A 21,803-nucleotide genomic window follows, 5' to 3' on the forward strand; every position below is an offset into this window, starting at 1 on the left:
AAGACATAAAATCTGCAATCTCAGAGTGATAGCACTTGACCATCTTTGTGATGGTGTTTCTTGATGTCTGTTGTAAATCAGTTCTACAATTCTCTCATTCTACACAGAGTGAGGGATTGTTTCATGACAGCAGAAGTATAGGGCAACTCAACTCAGCTCATCCTGATGTAACTGAAGGACTGTTAAACAAATGAAGGCAGATATTGATGAACCTTTCAGGCTTTTTATAGACTATCCTCTTCAAATAATAAAAAAAAAAGTGGCACTTAATGAAGGAGGAGTACTTACAATTTAAAAAAAGGATTTTTCATGACCTAAAGCTGGCTTCTGGCTGAGTAATTTGACAAAACATATCTTTATCTTTAATTCCATAGCTCATTACAGATTTTAAGCTTACTCCATTCTTACTGATTTGAAATTTGGTGATGGAAGTTGTAGTTCATAAGCATTTTAACAGGTGATACTTGCATCTTACCATGCCCGTCTCTTCCCATCTTGAATGAGTTTTACAGGCTCTCTGTGTATCACCTGCATGCTGTAGTCCCATTTCTTCCAATTTTTGTGCTCTGTAAAACATAAAACTGCATCACGGCAGTTAAGCATGGGATTGGAAATATAGCCAGGCATTGTCATTGGGGAGGTGATTATGAACCTGAATAGGTAAAGTAGCAGAGGGTACAGTGTTTTTGAGGAAAGCATCCAAGGACAGGAGAGACTGATATAAATTCAGTGAAGTCTGTTTTCAAGTGACAAAAAAAGTAAATGAAACTTGAAAAATACAATCCATGTTATCTCCCTCCTGTCTTTTTCCCATTTTCTGAAAGTGTATGACTAAATGCAAAATGGAGGACAAATTAGCAAGTTGTAGAAGACTGGGAGGATACAAAAAGACAGAGCCTTGAAAATTCTATTTACTTTGGATAAAAGAGAAAAATACTAGACCTAAGAGTATGAGAAGATGGGAAGGAATGCAAGAGGAGGGAGCAGAAATGTTAGATTCTACATTGCCAGCAGGCAATCTTGGAGGAAGAGTATGCCTGTCTAGATACTAAGGACGACAATGTTTAGGTCAGCCATCTGAGGAGATACATAGCCAGTGAAAGAACAAAGAAGAAATGCAGATTTGGTATTTGTAGTTAGGCAGCTGGATTTTCCAAATGGAGTTCAGTTCATTTTCTTTCTGAATTTTTAGTTCCATGTTCTTATCCTTACCACAGCTGACATGGTGAACTGAAGCTGAGAAAGAATCTGTTCGACACAGTGACATCTGCAGCTATGGGTGGAGATGGCCTAATTCTTGACATGCAAATAAATCTTCATTGTTTCGATTTTGTCTTATATTAGTAATCGAACGCTCTGCTAACAAATCTAACATTAGGATTTTTTTTTCTAATGATTCAAACGGCATTTGTTTACCTCCATTGCATTGATGGCATCTTTGGTGCCTTTGGTTGCTCCCGCCTTAAATAATTGGCCAATTAGAGCACGGTGCTTATTTTCTTCAGTTGGCGACTATGAAATCCTCACCTAGCATTTCGTGTGAGGTCACCCATTTCAGGAAATATGTAGCTCTTTTAGTGAAGGAATAACAATTTGCTTTAGTTGAATTCGCAGCATTATTGTAAATATTCTTTTAGAGCATCTGTACATTTTGTCAGTGGAGTATTCACGCGCTGGAGGAATATTTCTGTGTTGGAGTAAGACAGCCTCTCCATAACGTTTCTGCTCTTCAACTGATGTCTAATCTCTGTCCTGGAGAACTCCCTCTTGAGAGTTGGAACTTAGGGAAGCAAGATCATTGCTCTGACTTAGGTATTTTTTCAATGAGCAATTACTTCTTTTCTTAAAGAACTTGTAAACTTCTGCAAAACAGCTAGAACTTTTTTTCCAATAAGCCCTTCATATATAGGTTCTCTGATCCATTGTTGTAGAATGTGTAGTAAGACGTATGGATTTGTGTTATATAGGAAGTCTTATTGTTAATACCTTAAATAGTGATGTGAAAGCCTGAGTGCTACTGTCATATTTTTCATTTGCTTTGGGTTATGTGTATTCACTTCTAAAAGTAGTTGTTTGCTTGGTGAGATTGGAGTTATTGGTCAACACCATGTTACCAAAAAAGTCTGCTTTCTTTTCCTGGGTAAATTTGTTAAATTGGAGATGTCATCAAGTTCAAACCTCTCTAGTAATTAAATGAGAATTCTTTGTGGATTGGCTACACTTGGGCAAAAACGCCACTTTGGGAGTGCATAAAAGAGTGGATGAGGGTAAAGGAAGAGGCGTGGGGAGAATGAGAAACGTCGTCGATTGACCCAGAGAGCACTGGAGCAGTGAACTGATCAAAAAACAGTTTTATACAAGCGTAAAGAATGGGATGTGGAAAATGGTCGTCAAGTGATGCTAAATGGCTTTAAGGCCTTGCATGTTAAAAAGGGGGGGGGGGGGGGGAGAAAATCTTTTCTTTGTGAATGGGTGTGGGAGGGTACCAAGATTAACGTAATGTAAGGCAAAGTTTGTATATAGTTAAAAGTTTATAATTTTTTTTATATGATGCATTTTTTCAAGTGTATTTTGGTCTTTAATAGATGCAATTGTAAGTACTGTGTACACTATCCAGCTAATAAAAATTTATAAACCGAGAACAAGCTTTGGCTCTGTTTTTAAGACCTTTGGCTCTGTTTTTAAGACCTTTGGCTCTTTTCAGTCAAGTGGCAGCAGTGACACAGAGTGGTGAGGAGGGAGGGGTGAGGGCAGGCGGCGGTTTTAGCACTGCTGAGAAACACCTAGGCGGCCAGCAAGCTTTCCTGCCCTCCGTGAGGGCAGCTCGGCCTCTACCCTGGGGGATGGCTGGGTGCACCTGCTGCTCTTCTGCCCTGTGGGGAAGGGCCTGGACATCTTGGTGTTCATCTCCATCCCCATCCTGCCATCTTGCCTGAGGGGACTGCTCTGCCCACCCTTCAGGCCTGGCTGCTGCTGAGTGCTGGAAACCGATTGGCTGAGGGAAGCTGGTTTGTCCCACCTTGGGTGCTCATTGGACAGGTGTTGCTCTGGGACACCTCTGATTGGCTGGTGAAGAGGGCCTCCATCTTGCCCTGCTGCTCTTCCTCACAGGCTTGAGGTAGTGCCTCAAGATGGCGGCTGTAGGGCAGTTTGCATGCAGCAGCTGGATTGTTTGAGGAAGGGCTGCAGGAAGCATGGAACGAGGCCTTGCTTCTCGGCTCTGAGCCCAGGGAAGCTGCTGTGACCCTCTTGGAGTTGTGAAATGGCCTCACTGAGCTGGGGGAAGGAAGGAAGGCTGCTCCAAGCTGGCCAGTGTTGCTTTTGTGTGTCCTTCAAGTGTGGGGAAAATGCTCGGTGTGTGTGGGCTGGGAGGAACGAGGATGCACGGTAATTGTTTGAAAGAAAAATTACCATTCTAATCATTAGGGGAAATATGCGTCGTAGTCACACTATGTCCCTTCTATAGCTAGCCAGCTCCTGGATACCTGTTGGCATAATGCTCTGCATGCCTTGGTGACATTTCAGTGTCTTTGCATGCTTGCCGCAGGATTCATTGCATTGAATAATTATCCCTGAAAGGCCATGCAGAAGAATCCAGTGATTATACAGAAGCTGCCTTGGAGCACAGGGGGTGTCCTATGGGTGCAGCGATGGAATCTGTACAGAGTTGCGTAAGCGATGACAATCCAACTTCACGTTACCCAAATGCTCTTCTAAGACATTCATTCCTTTATATTCTTGGTTACCTTCCAGGAAGGCAGTTTCTTCTTGTCCTCAAATTCCCAAGTATCATGCCATTATCTTTTTTGGCCAAATATGACTGAATGGACACCCTTAGAAAGAGCTTATTTCTTGTGTTTTGGCACAAAAGGAAGTTTTCCTCTTAAGAGGATTGGGCAGGTTTTGAAAGGTTTAAGAGATAGTCAAGTTTCCATGCCTGCCTGCTAATCCCTCTCGGGCATGCTGTTTCTTCCACGCCTGCTGCTCAGGATCTCTCAGCAGTATTGTAACTTAAACATTCACTACGATAACATAAATACTACGATAACATAAATACTTTTATCAAGGCTGAGGTCCAGCACTCTTAGGCAATCTTTGTGTGGTATCAAGTAGTTGTATGTTATAGCATTGTTGAAACAGTTCCTGTGTATGTACAGTTTGCAAAACTCTTTGGGTTAAAAGCAGCCATATAAAAAAGCAGAACATTATGTTCTGCCTATTTTTTTTCCCCTGTGTTCTTGGGATGTGCACCCTTTTAGAAGGAAGACACTGAACTTCACAGGTGTTTGTAGCTATACGCTATGTTCTCGAAAGAACAGTAGGCACTACTGCAGTTCCGGGGGCTTGGTTTTGCCCTTGCTGGTGCAAAAGCATCTCTCTGCTAGCAGAGATTGAAAGCACACAGGAATATCACTAGGTGGTAACAAACAGAACAAAAAAGGCAAGTTTTACCCCAAACATGATTGTGTTTCTTTCTCCTGCAGTGGATGCCTTAATGGTGTTTTCCAAGTGAACCGACAGTGAGTGAAATCTTTACACTATCTGTAAAACAGCTTGGAAATACTGGATGAGATGTATTTAGCTACACTGAAGTGGTCCCAGAGCTCCAATGAAAAAGTGGTGTGTACTTCTAATGCTAGTTATAATGGGGTATAACCTTACTGCCTATGCTGTGTCGAAATGAGAAGGATGGTGTACCCATAGGTGAGGTAGAAGTTCCTCCAGCAGGCAGTTCAGAGCATCCAGTTAGGTCCTGCTGTTTGGACATACCATGAAGATGCGTTTTTCCCCTTGCTGCTGAATGTACAGGATCTGGCCTCCTAACTCAGACTCCATTGTTATGTGCTGAAAAGCCCCCCCAGGCTGGCAGGCAGTGTGGGTCCTAAAGAAAGCTGGCCTGGTTTTCTGTCACTGCATTGCTGGCAGCTCTGCAATCATGATGAAATGCAGAGATGCTGGAAGTGTGATTGTTGGCAAATAGAGCAGAATAAATCCTCAAGGACCTCACAGCTGAAGATTCGTGAATGCAGAAGACCATGAAGGGCAGTGGCCCAAGGGAGTAAGCAGGCATTGTAGGTCTGGAGGGAATGCCCTCAGCCCATAATAGGTTATCTGATTACAAAGCCACTCAGATATTGATTTTTTTACAGCTTTTTGCTTTATTCTTAATTTGAAATTCTTTTCAGTTCCATAACAAGAACAGGAGCAGACTAATTTAAAGCAATCCCTCACTTTGTAGAGAAGTTCTTCTATCTGCTTATCTTGGGCTAGTCACAGTTGCCAGGATCTTGTCCTTTATTGCTTAGTTTTCCTTTCTGGTAATCAGTATTTTGCAATTGCTAGGCATGGGAGAGAAGTTAGGCAGGAAGTTGAGAACAATTGAACAGGTATTCTAAAGTGAATAGAATGAATAAAATTTTGTACTATTAATGTGAAGGGTTGGTTAGCTGGGTTTTCTCTTTCTTTAGGTTCCTCATGCAACAACACTTTGCTGATTCTTTGTACTTGGAGGAGTTGAACACAATCATTTGTTCCAAAAATGTTCTCATGTTTCAGTGACTTCCAGAGGAAGAGGAAAGGTATGGATGAGTCAACTTCATTTTGTCTAGCAGGAGACTCCTTGGTCTCTATAGTGTGTAGTATATCCAAAATTCAGTTTACTTTCCCATTTTGCTTTCTGTGAGTCTTTCAAGACATGGAGCAGAACTGGATGGTTTACGTAGTGGCTAATAAAACACTGTCCTTTTCGACTCTGCCTTTTGCTCAATTCTCCCTGGCTTCTTAGGCATATGGCAAATTTTACCATATTTGCAAAACTGCTGCTGGAAGGCACTTAGATGGCATAGTACTATGATGACTTTAGCAGAATGTCTAGAGTATAACTCATTATATGATTGTTATATTCTTATAGCAGACTTAGGGCAAGAGCTCTTGGCAGGGAACAGCAGGTAACAGATGAAGGTGCCCAGCCATCAGTCATAGGGATATTCATTTACTCCCTCTTAAGAGATGAAAAGGGTCCTCTTTGTCTCACTTCAAAAGCAGTAAACACTAAGAAGAAACAAATAACTATTTCAGCATAGGCTGCAGAGAATGTTAGATTTGGAGTGAGTTTTAACTAGACATCCTGTAGAAGGACAGAGGAGATGTCTGGAGGCGCTGGAACGGAATATATTGACTAATAGCCTCAGTCTTAGAAAAAACTCCTGTCCTCTGACATCCTGTCAGCTGTGCCCTGCCCATCTGATGTGCCCAGCTCCTAGAATGCTGCAACTTTATTTCCTGCTACTATCAAATGAAAGATAAGCTGGGAGGATGTGTGAGACATTAGCCAGATACACGTCTACACCACTATTCAACAGCCAGTATAGAACTAGGTCACTAACTAGCTGTCTCTGTCAGGCTTATCTGAAGACATGGCCAGGTTTGTAACGTCCCAGATGTCCGGAGGCTGCTCGTACGTAAGTTAGACCATTCCTGAATGTGGTTCCACAGCTGAGCACAACAGAAGTAGACTGGATGGGCTGCTGATGCTTTCCAAACTTAACTACCAATCATGCCAATCTAAACTGGGTCTTACAATAATTCTTCCTTCATTGTAGGCAGTTCAGGTTACTAGCAAATCTCCATCATTTGCAGGGAAGGAAAATACCTGTAAGATGTTACAAATTTAGAAAGATTTGAGAATAATTCTTGTATCTTTATTTTAAATCAGGCAGTTACATTTTTACATTTTGTGACAGAGGACTGATGCCGTCCATAGAGATAAAGTGTCCCTAGAAATGCCCTCAAATTCATCTTATGATAGTAGGTCATCTTCAGCTTTGTAGGCAGAAAGAAGTGTATACCAGTAAGCCTCTCTCTTAAGTTAGTTATTTAACTTCTATTACTTTAGGATCTGAGGCCCCCAGAGCTTTCGTTGTGCATGCCATTCCACCCAGATGAGGAATTTAGGCATACAAAGCTTTAGGTGGTTTCAAAGAGTCAAACAGGCTAAATAAGGAGTTGAATTTGTATATTGAAGCCTATTACGTTAACCATTTGCCTTTCCTGATGTGTATCATTTCAGACCTTAATGGTATGGTCCCCACACCAACACTTTTGACATCTCAAAAATGACCCAAAGCACAAGGGTGTCAGTCATTAATTCTTTCCAGAGTTCGACAATGCATTGATGATTAAAAAACTTTTAAAAAAAAGGAAAAAGAAAAAAAGGAAATAACAGTATGCCAGAACAGAAAATGGGAACTTGGGACGGGAAGTGAAGAATGCAATCATGCAAGCCTGTTTAGGAAGCCAGAAATTGCTTTCTTCAGCTATTATTAGAGGTTTTTTCTAGCTTTATTTTCAGAGAATTTGTAACAGAGGGACAAAATTATCTCAGGTATAATGGCAAAAAGCCTGCTATCATGTAGCCACATCAGACCAGTCAACAGAATTTCCTTCTTCTCTCCCCTCTCTCTCTCTGTCCCCCCCCCCCCTTCAGAATTGTACAAGCACTCACAGGCAGAGTAGAATTTATATGATTCATGGATGTATCTGTGCCTTTTCATATTCCTTTCCTCCCATGCCACCCACTACCTAGGTTGGAGTCTTCTTGCAATCTTAATACCAAAAAATTAAAACCATTTTTTTATCATATTCAGGATCCTTGGGCTCCAACTCACGGAATTCAGTTTAAAATTAAATTTTGGGTTTTATCCATAATCCCTAATGGATGTTTGCACATATCACCATTGTAACAGGATTCAGTAGTTTGATCAAAATATGTGTAATTTATAATAAAGTCAAGCTAGATTTATACTGTAGCATGGGTGTGGCATTAATAAACAACAAGCACCAAAGGCAAGGGAATACAAAGTTATTTCTTTCTAAAAATAAATAAATAACTTTGGGTGTAAATTCTACCCCCATGTGTTCAAGCTGAAGACATTTTATACTATAACATAGACAAATACTTTTGAACAAGACCCTTGTTTACTAAAACATGTCAAGTGCATTACTTGTCTCTCTGAAGTCCATGAAACAGCTTGTATGTTTAAAATAAAGCAGATTCTTTACCACTTTGCTGATTTGGATCTTATCAGAGTGGGCAATAATTAACATTCTATATATGAGTATTTAAGCGAGCTGTTGAAGTTGAAAGTCTAAAAGGAAGCATCGCATTACCGTATCTCACAGCCCTTTGTTGACTGCGCCGCTGTTATCAGTCGCTACCAGAGAGAACCAGTTTCCTGTATTTGCGTTTATAGTTGCCTGTCATTTAAAAATACAGCATATTTGGAAAAAACAAATACACCATAGCCTTCTGCTAGATTTGCTTACCAATAGCTGAATTGTGATGCTGTACTATTAGAAAAGTGCAGTTATTTTTTCAGGGAAGGTTTGTGCATCCATATGCCTCATCCTTTCAGCTGCTTTCTGCCTCGCACCCCACATGCATCCAACTTCAGCAGTTGGTTACAAATGGATTGTTTCTAAGTGTAGTTCAGCAAAATTCTGTGAATAAGGCCAAGGCTTTGTGCTGCTTTGTTTAGGTGGACTTGGTTTTCTTTTTTCAGTTCCAGAAAGTGGAGTTGTGGCTCTGAAGATAACAGTAGCATATTCCACAGGCTCTGAGGAAACTGAATTGCCTGGTGGTCCTTGAACGTGGAAGAAAGCTTTTGCTGATGGCTGTATGTTGACATATACAACATCTTCAGGCTCCGGCTGAGGTTGGTGCCTTATGACAGCATACATTGTACTATCATTCATTTCCCCATCTGACATTCTGCTTGCTTTGTTTCTTCCATCCTTCTGAGAAACCATGAAGAATGAGAAGTTAAAAAGAACTTCAGCACTTTTTGCTTCTGAGTATTAGTCTTAGTTCATCTACAACCACAAATATTTTCTCCTTGTACCATGAAACTGGGGAAGAGGGGAGGGGATGCACAGGAAAAGGAAATGTGTGCTCAGAGAAGTTTAGAAAACTTCTCTTACGCAAAACTCTACTTCCTCAGATTTAAGGGACTGGGTGGAAAGGTGCAGCAACAGTTAACACACTAAATATTTAGGGCGATTGCAACTAGCACAGTTTTCCTTTGATGAGAACCTTTGGTGATGATACTGAATCACAGAATCACTAAGGTTGGAAAAGACCTGTAAGATCATCAAGTCCAACCATCAACCCAACCCCACCATGCCCACTAAACCATGTCCCACAGTGCCACATCCACACGTTCCTTGAACCCCTCCAGGGATGGTGACTCCACCACTTCCCTGGGCAGCTTATTCCCGTGTCTCACCACTCTCTCAGTAAAGAAATTTTTCCTAATATCCAGATTCAAAGCCAGTTAATTATCAGAGTTATATATTTGTTACTACATTTATTTTTCTGAGTACTATAAACAAAAATATGCAGAAGGGCTATGACTTACTCAAATATCTGAGATTGTGTCTGCTTTGCAACAAGATGTCAGACAATCAACAAACACAGACAGCCAGCTTTAGTCTGCTAGCTTGAGTAGATGCTACGCATCCACTGTAGGATGCATGGCACTGCATGCTTTATAACACCCACGAGTGGTGAACACAGAGCCAGTGTCTGCATGACAGGGATCAAACAAAGCACCAGGAATGTGGGATTTCTGATGATGTCTTACCCGCAGTGCTGCTTGTCCGAAAGAAGGATGTCTGCCGAAGTCCATCCCTTTTCCTGCCGTGAAGGACAGAATTTCCTTTGAGTGTAAAAGCACACCTTTACCTTTTCATTTTAAAAATCACTACCCACACTATCCCTTCCCTGTGATTTAACTCACATCTTGCATTTCACTCTCAGGTCAGTCTCATTGCCTCTCTGGACAACGATTGCTATGAACAGACCTTAATTACATTCAGGGTGGTGGGGCAACAAGCTGTAGGGGCAGGAAAACTAGACAAGAGGATTAGGGAGCTTTACCTGCCCTTTTTCTTCTGATGTAAGTGGTGACGAGGAGTGTAACAGTAGCAATCAGGGCAGCTGTAGGCAGAAAGGAACTCAGCACCAAGAGAGCATAGTGTGTCCTGCAGGGAAAAGCACGATATCTCCATTACTATTTACAGCACCAGAGGCGACTAGGTTAATTTGGGAGGGGATTTTGTGTGTTTGAAAATGGATTATGGTTCCAGGATAAAAATTCAGCATGCAAATATTACCCCTGCTGTCTCTAAACAAGCGTGGTTCCATGAGGTCAGTACTGATCTAGAGCCACAGAGGATCCATCCCAGCTGTATTTTCTTTGGCGCTTGGCAAGCCTGGGGAATACTCAGGAGTTTGAATTCTCTTCCTGCAGTCATTTGCAGTGCTACCAGAGTTCAAAGGCATCCCTCATCAGGATGCAGTAGCCCTTCTCATGGTCTGTCTTTGATCAGGATCATTAATAGGGTCACCTTTGATCAGGCCTGGTAATAACTCTGACATACCATGTGGTTTAGCTGGGATTGGTCTTAGGCTGGTCTGCTTGTACAAAAGGCAGAGTCATTGTAGCATTGCATGGGCCATATAGTTGTCCCTTTTTAACCAGGTAGAAAGGAAGAACACAGTCAAATTGAGCATCTTCAGTAGAAGCCTCACCTAGTGCTCCTGAAACTGATAGGAACCTTCTACAGCTTTTCATGGGACTTGGGGAGGTTGGACCAAACTCTATAGGGGAGAAAGGGAAGCCTGTTTGTGTGTGTACGTGTGTGTGTGCACATGCTTCAGTTGTTTGTCACACCACTCCTCAAATCCTGCAGTGCATCCAGAATGCTATACTTTGAGTCTGGGAGTCTTTGTTTTTTACCTCTGATCCTTATTGCTGTCATCTGTGGGGTTGGCAACATCCCCCTTCTTAGTGGGAAATGAAATGGTGTCTAAATCTCCATCCTGATTCCAATTTTCCCCTTGAAAAAAAAACAAGAGCAGATGATTTTCCCACATCAATCCATCCCTGGTGACTTTTTCTTACGCTAAAAAATCCTGCTTTGCAGATTTGTAGAATGGTCCAGAGTTACTGCTTGCTTGTCAGCTATGAAATTGTGAAGTTGCATAAGAATATCCATCCTGTGCTATTTACCAGTAAAAGAGGATTTATTAATGCAGCTGAATCACCAGTATGGGACCAACCAGTTCCTCAGGAAAGAGCTGGGAGTTTTGTTTAGGTTGTTGGATAGTACCTGTTCTCAATGTATCTAAATGAAAACCTCAACTGTAGGCCCAGCCAGAGAGGTAGGAGTAAGTAGCTAGTAGGACAAGAGCAGACATACTGTGATTCCAGTTTTCTTCCCTTTTGGTTGTTTCTTCCCTGGTGTTTTTTCATTCTTGCAAAATATTTGATACTTGATTGCATGATGCCTTGGAAAACCTACTTATTCAATGATTATATCGTGTGCAGAGGGAAAAATGAGATTTGGTTTTTGCTTTCCTTACAAGTTTGGGTCCTGTGACAGATCAAAGGGAAAGGGCAGCTCCTGCAGGAGACAAGTTTTGTAGAAGGTATAGGTCAGCCATGAAAATTCATACCATTTTAGAGAATTATATGAAAACTGAATTGCCTATTTGAGCACTTGAATGCTCTTAGGAAGGAAGCATCTTAGAAAAAAGATGCATCGTGATTCCCATACACATTTTTCTGTCTCACCAGAAAAATCAAAGAATAGCTTCCACTACGTATCTTCTGTTTTTCTGCCTCTTGTGCTGGCTAAAAGCAGAAAAGGAAGTAAAGTGTTAAATACAGAGGTTTACTAATGAGCAGTGGCAAAGAGATAAACTCAGGTGGAAATTCAAGCAAAGATTCAGATTGCTTGGAGTCTGTTTCATCTGCTGGTGTAAATGTAAAATTTCATTAGTCAATGAAGCCAAGCCAGACTCCCCTCACCAGTTGGCTGCAATTTGTTTATACCATTAATATATATCAAAAATCTGTTTAAAAAAAAAGAAATTCAGGAATTTTCTGTGTCTCAGGAAATCTCCAGGCTCAGAAGAGAGCTCTTTAACATTGGCCTGTAATCTTTCTTGTCAAGTGGTAAGAAATTGCTGACTTTTAGAAGATCATTAATTCTTTGATTAACTCACCCAAAACTTCCAGCCTGATTCTATTCAGTAGTTTGTTTCTCTCTTGGAAATGGCTCTCAAGATGATACTCTCCTGAGTCATTAAGTCAGAGCTTTTTCAGCCACACTCTAATCATTTTCCATGAGAAGTCATTCATCATTTCAGTCCTTCCTACTTTAACAATAGCGTGATCAGAGTTACCTCTGATAATAGGTTGACATCTAATTTGGGACACCATTTTGCACCAAAGAAAATGTTGAAGTTTCCTGATGGTGGCTATCACAGAATAGGAGCAACGGAGGGACAGGGAGTTCTTTTTTTTTTTGCAATTAGCCTTACAGGTTCTAAAGAAAATAGAGTGGTGATTCATTAGAGGGAGAAAAGACAGGAAAAAACAATCTCAGTGGCAATGTACATCTCGCCCAACAAAGGAGCAGAGCTGACATCAGCACAAAGAGAACTTGCAGAAGACAAGGAAATAACCAGCCCCACTCACTGGAGATGAGTTGGGGTGGCAAACGGGAAATTTGGATTACTGCTGCCCTTTCTGAACAGGGCTGTTCTTGCTGTCAAATTCCCCAGGTGCTGGGACATGGAGCCACCTCAGCATATTTCTTATGCCTCATACATGCGTTCAAGTTTAAGATGGTGTTGCTCCATCTCATGAGTCTTCTACGTGAGTTATCAAAGCTTTATGTGTGAAAGGTTTCTGTGACTGTAAACCACTTTTAACAGAATGGGAAATTTTGTGCAAAAGGAAGTATTGTTTTTTATTTTTCATCAATTTACTTGAAATATTTCTGTCCCAAACCCATATGTTTTTGATTAATACAAGCCTACAAAATTGTATTAATGGTTTTTGATGGTAATATATAAAATATTGACTATTTTCTTTTTTTTCCTTTGAAACATTTTGATGATTTCATATGGCAAAAATAATTTCCTGGCCACTTCTGCCTCTAGATACATATAGGTACATATTGTGGTTCTATACTGAGCTATGGAATAGAGTTTTACCCTGTCCTTGATAACCTCTAGTGGGATCTCTGTGTCTAGATACACCATGTTTTGCTGTGAAACAAAGATGGAAATGACACATCATTCTTGATTTATTTTGGCTGTCGCCCACCCAGTGCACTGTTGACCTCGTAGCTCACCCTCAAGTGAAACCACCATCTGTATTCTTTGCAGCAGAATATTCTTCAGATCACCCCACACTGATATGTGCCAGAATTCTCTCTTCAAAGTGCTGTCATGATCACAGAAAACCAGCCTCATCCAAAGTCTATCAGGTCAACTGAACGATGCAGTGCACAGTTAAGGTTAATCCTTTCTTTTAAAGGGGACCTCAAGGCTAAGACGGGACAAGATTTTTCTGACAGCTCCTTGCACCAAAATTTCTTCGCATGTAAATTCTTGTGCACGTCATATGAGCAGTTAGCTCTGGAGGACTCTCTCTCTTTATGCAGAAACACGTGCGTGTCCTCTCCTGCCATGCACGATTCTTCCAAAGAAAGAAGAAAATGATGCTACAACTACTCACAGCTTAGTATGCCGGTTTTTCTTGCATTATACCACTGGGATTCTCACGCTGGGCCTCTGAGAAGAGTAATTGAACTCTGCAGGTTTGCCTAAATAAACATCTATGCTTAGCCTTAGTGCCACTACCTTTTTTCCATTTTTATTGCTATTGTTCCTCTCTGCGGACTCAGTATTTATTTGCAGTAAGAAAGCAAACAGCAGCTAGCCTGTCTATGACAATACCTGATCCATGACGTATCAAGAGAGAGCAAAAACCACAGATTTTCCTCCCCATATGCTAGGTGATTACAGTCTGAGAACTTCACAATAGCGGAAGAGAAAGGTCTCTGAAGGGCAAAAATTGCCATATGTCCCACCATGAAGTTCAGTTTCTGGACAAAATACAGAACTACTATAAACACAAATGAGAACCCAAAAGCTTGTATAATTAAAATAAGCTCATCTCAGGCTGAACATTTCCTTCCCTCATTGACTTCCGGGAATCTCATTCTATGCCTGGCTGTAGATGGCCTGAATAAAAAGTGCTCAAGCAAGTAACAGTGTGCAATGCATGTAACAGCACAGAGAATGTCCTGTTCCTAGGAGAAATGAAGAGTCTCTGAGCCTTACCTGGTAGCGCCAGCAAGAGCAGCAGGGCTGGAAAACCCCCCATCCTCAAGTAGAAAGTGTTTTAGGGCCTAGAGGAAAAAAAATTATCCCAGAGCTTCTTTATCACTGAGCAATTCTCCGTGGCAGAGGAAGCTAACTTGCTCTGTCACTTGCAGTTGTCTGCTGCCTAGAGTGATGATGCCAGTTTGGAATTGCTGAGAATATCTTTTAACCACAATCTTAATATTACTTCTTGGGTAGGAAGGCTGCATAATGTTTAGTGGCTGGTTTTTTGCTTTAAATATATTGTTGTCTAGATAGCCATATTTAGCAATCAGGCTGTGTGGCTGGAAAAGAAATAGGCGTTTTCAGTCTCTAGTGCTACCTTGATATATTACAGAGCAGCTTTCAGTTGGATGTGTTCATCCTTACTGCTGCTTTGCACTTACATGCAAGTTTTACATCCCTCATTCCCAAAGCCCTTGTATAGTGGTGGAGAACCATCACTGGGCCATCACAGAGGCAGTGGATGGCCCTACCTGAGGTCTCCTAACAGGCTGGAGCTGGAACTAGGTCCCAGATCTCCTCGTTAGAGCTGTGATTCCCTTGGTTTATAGCACGTCTAGCTGGGCACCACAGTGCCATTGGGGAATACTGAAGCTAGGTTCGTGTTAGTACAGCTGCAGTGGTGTGCGACTGTGTATGGGCTAATGCACCCTCTGGAAACAGAGGAAATTAGTTGAGACAGAGCACAACCATGCATAGCCTGATCTGGTTTTGGGATCTCAGCTGCTGTTTCTGCATGGTGCTAAATGGAGCTGGCTGGATGTGCCAGTCTGCCCAGCTGGCTCAGAGCATTTCTGTACGTTATAAACACACCAGCATGTTCTAAGCATTACTTCTTCTCTGGGTGATGTGCTGTGACCTGGTGTACTGCAGCTCTTTATCATGAATCCACACTAAGTCAGATAATCAGTTTGATTTTATTTAGCTTTGCAGGCAATGCAGGCAAAAGAAGTGTGAATGCCCTTGGATTTGGGGTCTTTCTGGGAGAGCTAAATGCAGCTTCACTTTGGGGAGTGATGAACAATGACAATATGTTGGTAACATCCCCTTGAGAGGGCCGAAAAAATACAGGGAGAAACACAGAGAGACAATTCATTCTTTGTTTGCAGAATCATTTGAGAATTGAGGAATGAGGCTCAGAGCTGAGTGTAGTCTTCACATGCCTTTCTGTTATGTTCTGCAGTTCCTTATGCCTTTCTACAGTGACTGTAGAAAGTGACTGACCAAGGATCCACACTGTCCAAGGCAATCTTTGGGATTTAGTCTTCATCACCTTAGAAAGACAGAATCTCTCACCTGGCACTGCTCTGAGAGGACATGAAGTTGATGGGTCTCAGTTCAGACCCTGGTGGAATGATACTGGTGATAAGTATTCAGAATAACTCTGCCTGGTGGTGTAGTTGGTGCAGCTACTGGCAGTGACTGGAGATGATAGCAGAGCATTGCATTGCCAAAAGTGTGTCAAAAGCTTCAGTCTTTAGAGAGTGGAATCTCAGTTAAAGAGCTCATTTCTAGGCAAATAATAGTATTAGCTTTCAATACAAACCATCTAGTTCTGGTTGTATTTCATGCTTTTGGGGGAAGCATTTGAGCATTTTGTAGAGACATGTAGGACACCTTGAAAAAAGCTATTAGTTCTTTAACACTGATCTTCAATGAATCGGGAGAAGTTTCTTGGAGATTTGAGACAGAGCAATGACTTTCCATTTTTACGTTATGTGGATGTGTTTGTGAGTTGCTCAACACATGGTCGTTGAGATGTGTTACCTGAACTTCTATATATGTTTACTGGGGTATCTGTAGTTTTATTTATAAGAAAGCATTTGCCAGTAGCTGTATAGAACAGCAAAGTTTTTTCTAGCCTAACAATGAGCTGGGGGAAAACTGAGCAGAGCTCTCTCACCTTTACCATGCCTGGGGAGGCATCACTGCACATCAGAGGTAAGTCTGTGCTGGATCTCTTGACAGAAAGACTTCATATTCCTCCTTTCCCCCTGGCCCACGATCCCATCCTCTTCCATTAGGTTCAGGTGTTGCTGGCAGCATCTTTTCATTTCAGTCGTGTTGGAGAAAGTTGGTCAGCGCCAATGAGAAGAGGTGCTAGATGGTGACATTCCCTCTCTAGAGTGATAGGTTCATCAATACCTATGTTTAGTAGGCGATCCTTTTCTTACGGCAGGTGGCAAAGCTTTGCCTGCAAATGCTTGATGTTCATTTCCCTGGGGATTCTCTTGGGTTTGGCTCTAAGCAGTGCTCTCCCAGGAGGGGCTGATTCCATCATGTGCAAGGTCACCAGTGAAAGGGAGGACCTGCTCCTCATTCAAGTTTGGGTTCTTCTGCTCTGTTTCTCTGCTCTTCCTAGTGTTGCCAATGATAAAGATCAGCACAACCACCATGAACTTAGTAACCAGGAATCCAGCAATGATATAGAAGACAGTGAAATCAGCTTCAGGAGGGATGCTGTGGGGAACCATAAATACAACAATAAAGCTTAGCCATGAAGGGGATGGTTCAATCTTTAAAGAAACTCTTGTAGTATACAACATGAAGATAGTAACATCTCCTGCATAGGCAGTTCCTGCTTGTGCATAACAGAGGCTGGGAGGTTAGAACAACGATAATAGGTTTTAACTGCAAGATCTCACATACGGATAAATTACGATCTGCAGGAGTTGTTTTGCTTGGCGCTGAAGCACTGCATTTTCTGGATTAGGATAAAGCTGCTATTTAGAAACCACACAGCAGCTCTGAGGGTTGTCATGGATTAGAAAGAGGTAGAGAATATGCCTGTGGTGGTATTCCTCTCAGCTTCAAATGGGGTTGCTGATGCTAATCTGCCTTAGTCCTAGGGAGACTAGAGATCACAGCATGAGGAGTTTCATGGCTTACCTGGAGATGCTCTGCACAGCACTAGGCTCCTCTGGCATTTGGGTCTCCACGACAGCTGATGATAGAAACAGAACAGTTTAGTCTGCAGATGTTTCTGGGTGATACTCATCGGTGTCACCAACACCAGTGCCCCAGCTAGGCATAGATGACCAAGGTGAGACTGGGCACTGGGCTGTGTGCTAGGAGATTAATCTGGATAGCAATGAGGGGATGGCATGTGTTAGATGTCCTGTAACAGTGAGGTCATGTTGCTGTAAATCAGGAACTAAAAAGAGGCAATGAAACACAGTACCTCCTTAGAGTAAGAAAAGAGTAGGTGTTTACTAAAGTGAGGCCTTGGCATCTACAGACACATGTGAAATTTAAGTAAGAACTCAGGAACTTATGAAACTCAGAGCCCCAGGACATACCTGTCAGCACTTCCACTTGCACCTTCCTTAAGCTGTTTGTTTCCCCCAGGTAGCCAGTTTTGCACTGGTACAACCCAGCATCCTGCTTCTTGAGTCGCTTCATGGTCACTGTCAGGACCCCTTCATGGACATTGTCGCTGATGGAGGTGGTGCCATTCCTGTTCTTTAGGAATGGCAGCCAGAAGCGTCGGGCGCTCACCACATGTTGGCACTTGGTCTCATCGATCTGCTTGCACCAGCTCTTTTCTCTCCACCGCTGCTGCCAGGGGTTATAGGTGCAGTTGACAGAAATGGTGCCCCCCTCCATTCCGTACACTACAGTGACATTCTCTGCAGCACAGGATGCTAGGAGAGAAGGAGGAAGTGGTGAGCCAAGTCTCTTTCATATCTATCCCTTACCACTATGTTTATGCTAAACATGATTTTCATCTTTTACAGCTCTAGTGATGGTTGCTGTCAACTGTAGGGCTGTAACCTGTCTGCTTCCCCCATGAAAGATACAGTGTCCTCATATTCATAGCCTTAGTTCAGACTTTCTTGAACTATGTCTGTAGTGATCCCTCTGACTGGTGTGTTATTTGGCTCTTGCCAGGCAGCTATTCTTGTGTGTGGGACTGAGGGAAGGAGAAGGTCTCAGCTGCATTAATATTTGCAGATTTTCTGAAGCTCAGGTCCTTGCCTTCCCTTCCAGCCCTGTGGTGGCTGCTCTGGATTGCGGTCTGGACCTCAACCACATCACACTTTCTGTAATCATTGGGCTCCTGCCCAGTAAGGGGAAGCAGTTTGTCAGCACGATTAGGGGATTAAATATAAACTTGCATTTTCCTCTGGTCCTGAGGAGCATGAAGCTGGGCATTCAGGTAGATTGAGTCGGCATCAGGCAAGCTGTCTTGATTTTTAAAAGCTCTTTTTACAAGGCAGCTCATAAAAACATAGCTTGACCCAATAATGACAAATTGTTTCTGTGTAACTAGTCTCACTGTAACACCCCTGCTTTGTAACATCCACCCTGCTTACTTGCATACAGCTGCAGCAAGGTAGTTTGCTTCAGGTTTTGGCCTTGAGCTTGGCCTTTCCACACATGTTCACAGATGCAGATTTGGCTCTGGAGTACCCTGTGCTGCGGATAAGGTCCTTTGCAGTAAATGCCCATGAAGTTTATCCCCATTTTAATGCTCTTTATACAGCCAGAGAGAAGCAACACAGCCGTGGAAAATGCTAGAATCAAAGTGACACCTAAAAACCAGTGTCCAGCTAGCTGTTTAGGAGGTTACTTCTTAATCCCACTCCTAATTTCTAAATCCAGGGGTTTAGCAATTTTTTTCACCCTATCCTATCTTTTTATATTCTACTAATTTTAATCATGTTGACAACTGGTCTTTGGCTGCTTGCCTTTTTTATTTTGCCTTGGTTCCTTATTTCTAATTTCCATTCCTCTTTATGGTTGGCAAAGGCAGAAGGGACAGTCTGAGCTATTAATACTTCCAGAGAGAAGTGCAGTGTGGTATTTGTGGAAATCTGTATTTCTAGTGAAAAAATTCAGAGGCTAGTGCCTTCTGTGAAACCATAAGTAATGATAAACAGAAGTAAATTAAAAAATAGGCTGTTGTGAGGACTTTGTGCTGGCTGAGCCTTTTAATAACACTTCTTAATATAATTTCAACCATTCTGAGTGAACTGCAAAATAAAAAACCTGAAGGTCTTTCAGGCTTGACTACAAGAAGGCATAAAAATGGATCTGTGCTCTCCAAGCGTCCAACACCTACAAGTCTTTATCCTGATATGTTGCTCCACTCAGTTGTTCCAGCCAACACTTACCTCACTGCATGTCCAGCCCAGTCCTGCGCAATCCCTCTGAACATTTTAACTCCGTCTCCTGTTTCCTGTGGACCCCTCCTCGCCCACAGTTTTGCCCCTTCAGTTCCTGGAACTGCCTCAGGGTTTTGTTTTTTGGTTTTGTTTTAAATAGAAACAGCATTGCAAAAAATCTCTTGACCAGAATCATGGCATTTAAAGATGTGCTGATGCCCCTGTGGAAAACTTTTTTGTCATTATCTTTTAAACCAATTCTGCTGACAGATCATTTACTATTTGTGTTCTTCCTCCCTTGCTGTGTGCTTCTGAAAAAAATATAGTGGACTTTTCTCCAAACTCATTCAGATTTTTGAGACAGGTTTCTGTGCTCCCAAAGCCTGAATCTGTTGCCTTTCTGTGCATTGCTGCAGGTATCGGATCTCCAAAGTGTGGCTGGAGAGAGAAGGCTGCCAGCTGGGAGTACCAGCTGGGTCCTGTGCCTTGTTTCTCATTTCAGACGAACATTGCTTTCCAAGCTGAAAATAGTCACGTGCCCAAGATTTCAGAGATGTTCCCTTCATTGAGTTTTATTTTCCTCCTCTTGAACCCTAGCTGCTGCAATTTACTTTTGAGGCCCTACAAATGCAAACAAATAGGATTTTGCAATTTGACATTTCATTCTGAGAAGGCACACAAGACTTCTGTCAGCAGTGTTTCCTGTCTGACTCAAAAGGATCCCTGCGAGAAAAACTGAGCGCTTGGATCTCTGCTGGCCCTTTGTTAAATTAAGAGAAAAGAACAAACTCTGAGGAAGGAATCTGGCATCCCTGCCATATAATTGGGGAGGAAGAGTAGAGGGCAGAACACACTGCAATGCTCCAAGTTCCCTCTGCTTGCATTGCATTGGACCTTGCAGTGTACAGCCAGCCAGTAAGGCTTTTTATCCATAATAACCGTTTGTATTGGTCTTCCAAAGAACTGCATGCTACAATAAAGATGCCTTTGCATCTGGAAAAAGCTACTGTGTTTCAAGACCTGTGCAGTCTTTTCCTGTAGCATCATCAGTAATCTCATACGAGGTGCAGGTAGAGACTAAGTTTTGCACCAATCCTTTACCCTGTTTGTTAACTAAAACCCAAGGCCATGTATGCTTTCTTACCTGACAAGAAGACCAAGAAGATGAGGTGCGTGAGCTTCTCCATATCAGTGGAGCAGAGAAGGGGACAAGAGAGGAGTCTGGAGAAAAGTGAAAAGGGCTCTTGCCCAAAAGCAGCTTGCTTTCCCCCCTCCTTGCTCTGCCGGAAGGAATGGGCAGAGGAACTTGGCATCTTTTTTGTCCTGCATATTGAGCAATTCACCAGGGATGGGCTGAAAATTCAGGCATCAGCATTGCCCACTCACAGCCACAATTTAGTCTAGACAGCCTGAAAGAGAGCATCATGTGATGAGCTGAAACCATGGTACTGGGAGTCCCTCTGAGCTCAGCAATGGGGCCTGTCCACCAGAGCAGGCTTTACGTGCAAGCTTTGCATGGGGTGAATTTCTGGAAAGCCGAAAAGGAAAGGGTGGCTCTCATCGAGGCTCTGCAGGTAGCTCAGTCAACATCACGAGGGTGAAGGGAGGGCAAGGACATAATCTTGGGGTAAAGACAAGTTCTTCAGGGGAAATGAGGTTTAGAAGAGCCTGTGCATGAAGCATTTCTGTTTAATATCTAACCGAGGACAGGAAGGCAAGAACACTGTGCTGGGTGAAGCTGTGAGGTGCTTTAGATGAGCAAAACAGACAATTTTATTTTGTACCTAGCAGAAAAGATGTAAGATCACATGATGGGGGCATAGATTCAGACCCCATCAGTGCCATACTGATGCAGTAGTTCAGGACTGCAGTTAAGGGAGCCTCCTGTAGTGTTAGGAAACTGATATGCTGTGGATGGGTTACTATTATTTCTTTTTTGAATTTATTTACTTGGAGATCTTCTATGCAAGTACAAATAGACCCTGGCTTCTTAACTTGTGTGCTTATCTGCTTCTTAACAGGCAGATAAACCTGCAGGTCTATCCATTCATAAATGTGCCTTCTTTTTCTTTCCTCTAATCAGTGTTTAAGAAAATGGTACCTTACAGTATCCAGAAATTCTCTGTGAGGCTTACTGATTGCAGTTTTTGCTCATTCTTGCTCCAGTGAGCACAAATCTGGATTCTTTTCGATCAGAAGCACCTGTCTCCCTGAAAATGTCTCTCTTCCACTCAATTGTTTTCTACTATTTCTCTTCCAGTGATTGACCCAGTGTAACTGACTGCATGAATAGCAAATAGTTAGGGGAATCTTGGGCTGAATGAACCATTTCCAGAACCATTTTCTTTTTCTTTCTGTCATTTCAAGTTAAACATGTCAACTCTGAAAATCTCAAAAAATGCATCAGCTTCCTTGCTGCAGCCATAGCAAGAGAAGCCTATTGGATGTGA

At 42.2% G+C, this 21,803-nt stretch overlaps 1 protein-coding gene and 1 pseudogene across 1 annotated transcript; both read right to left on the minus strand.

The window, feature by feature from the left end:
* Positions 1-8,460: 8,460 nt before the first annotated feature.
* LOC104262219 (uncharacterized) lies at positions 8,461-14,252 on the minus strand (annotated as a pseudogene).
* A 2,236-nt stretch (positions 14,253-16,488) lies between these two features.
* LOC104262217 (triggering receptor expressed on myeloid cells 2) lies at positions 16,489-20,564 on the minus strand. The gene is made up of 4 exons (XM_009818504.2): positions 20,498-20,564; positions 17,545-17,889; positions 17,135-17,189; positions 16,489-16,705 (listed from the first exon to the last, which is right to left on the minus strand). Exons 1-4 carry the CDS (start codon positions 20,538-20,540, stop codon positions 16,489-16,491), a joined length of 660 nt encoding a protein of 219 aa, XP_009816806.1. The 5' UTR covers positions 20,541-20,564.
* Between the last annotated feature and the right edge of the window lie 1,239 nt (positions 20,565-21,803).

The sequence above is a fragment of the Gavia stellata genome, chromosome 30 (assembly GCF_030936135.1).
Source record: "Gavia stellata isolate bGavSte3 chromosome 30, bGavSte3.hap2, whole genome shotgun sequence".
In the NCBI taxonomy this organism is placed as follows: Eukaryota; Metazoa; Chordata; class Aves; order Gaviiformes; family Gaviidae; genus Gavia; species Gavia stellata.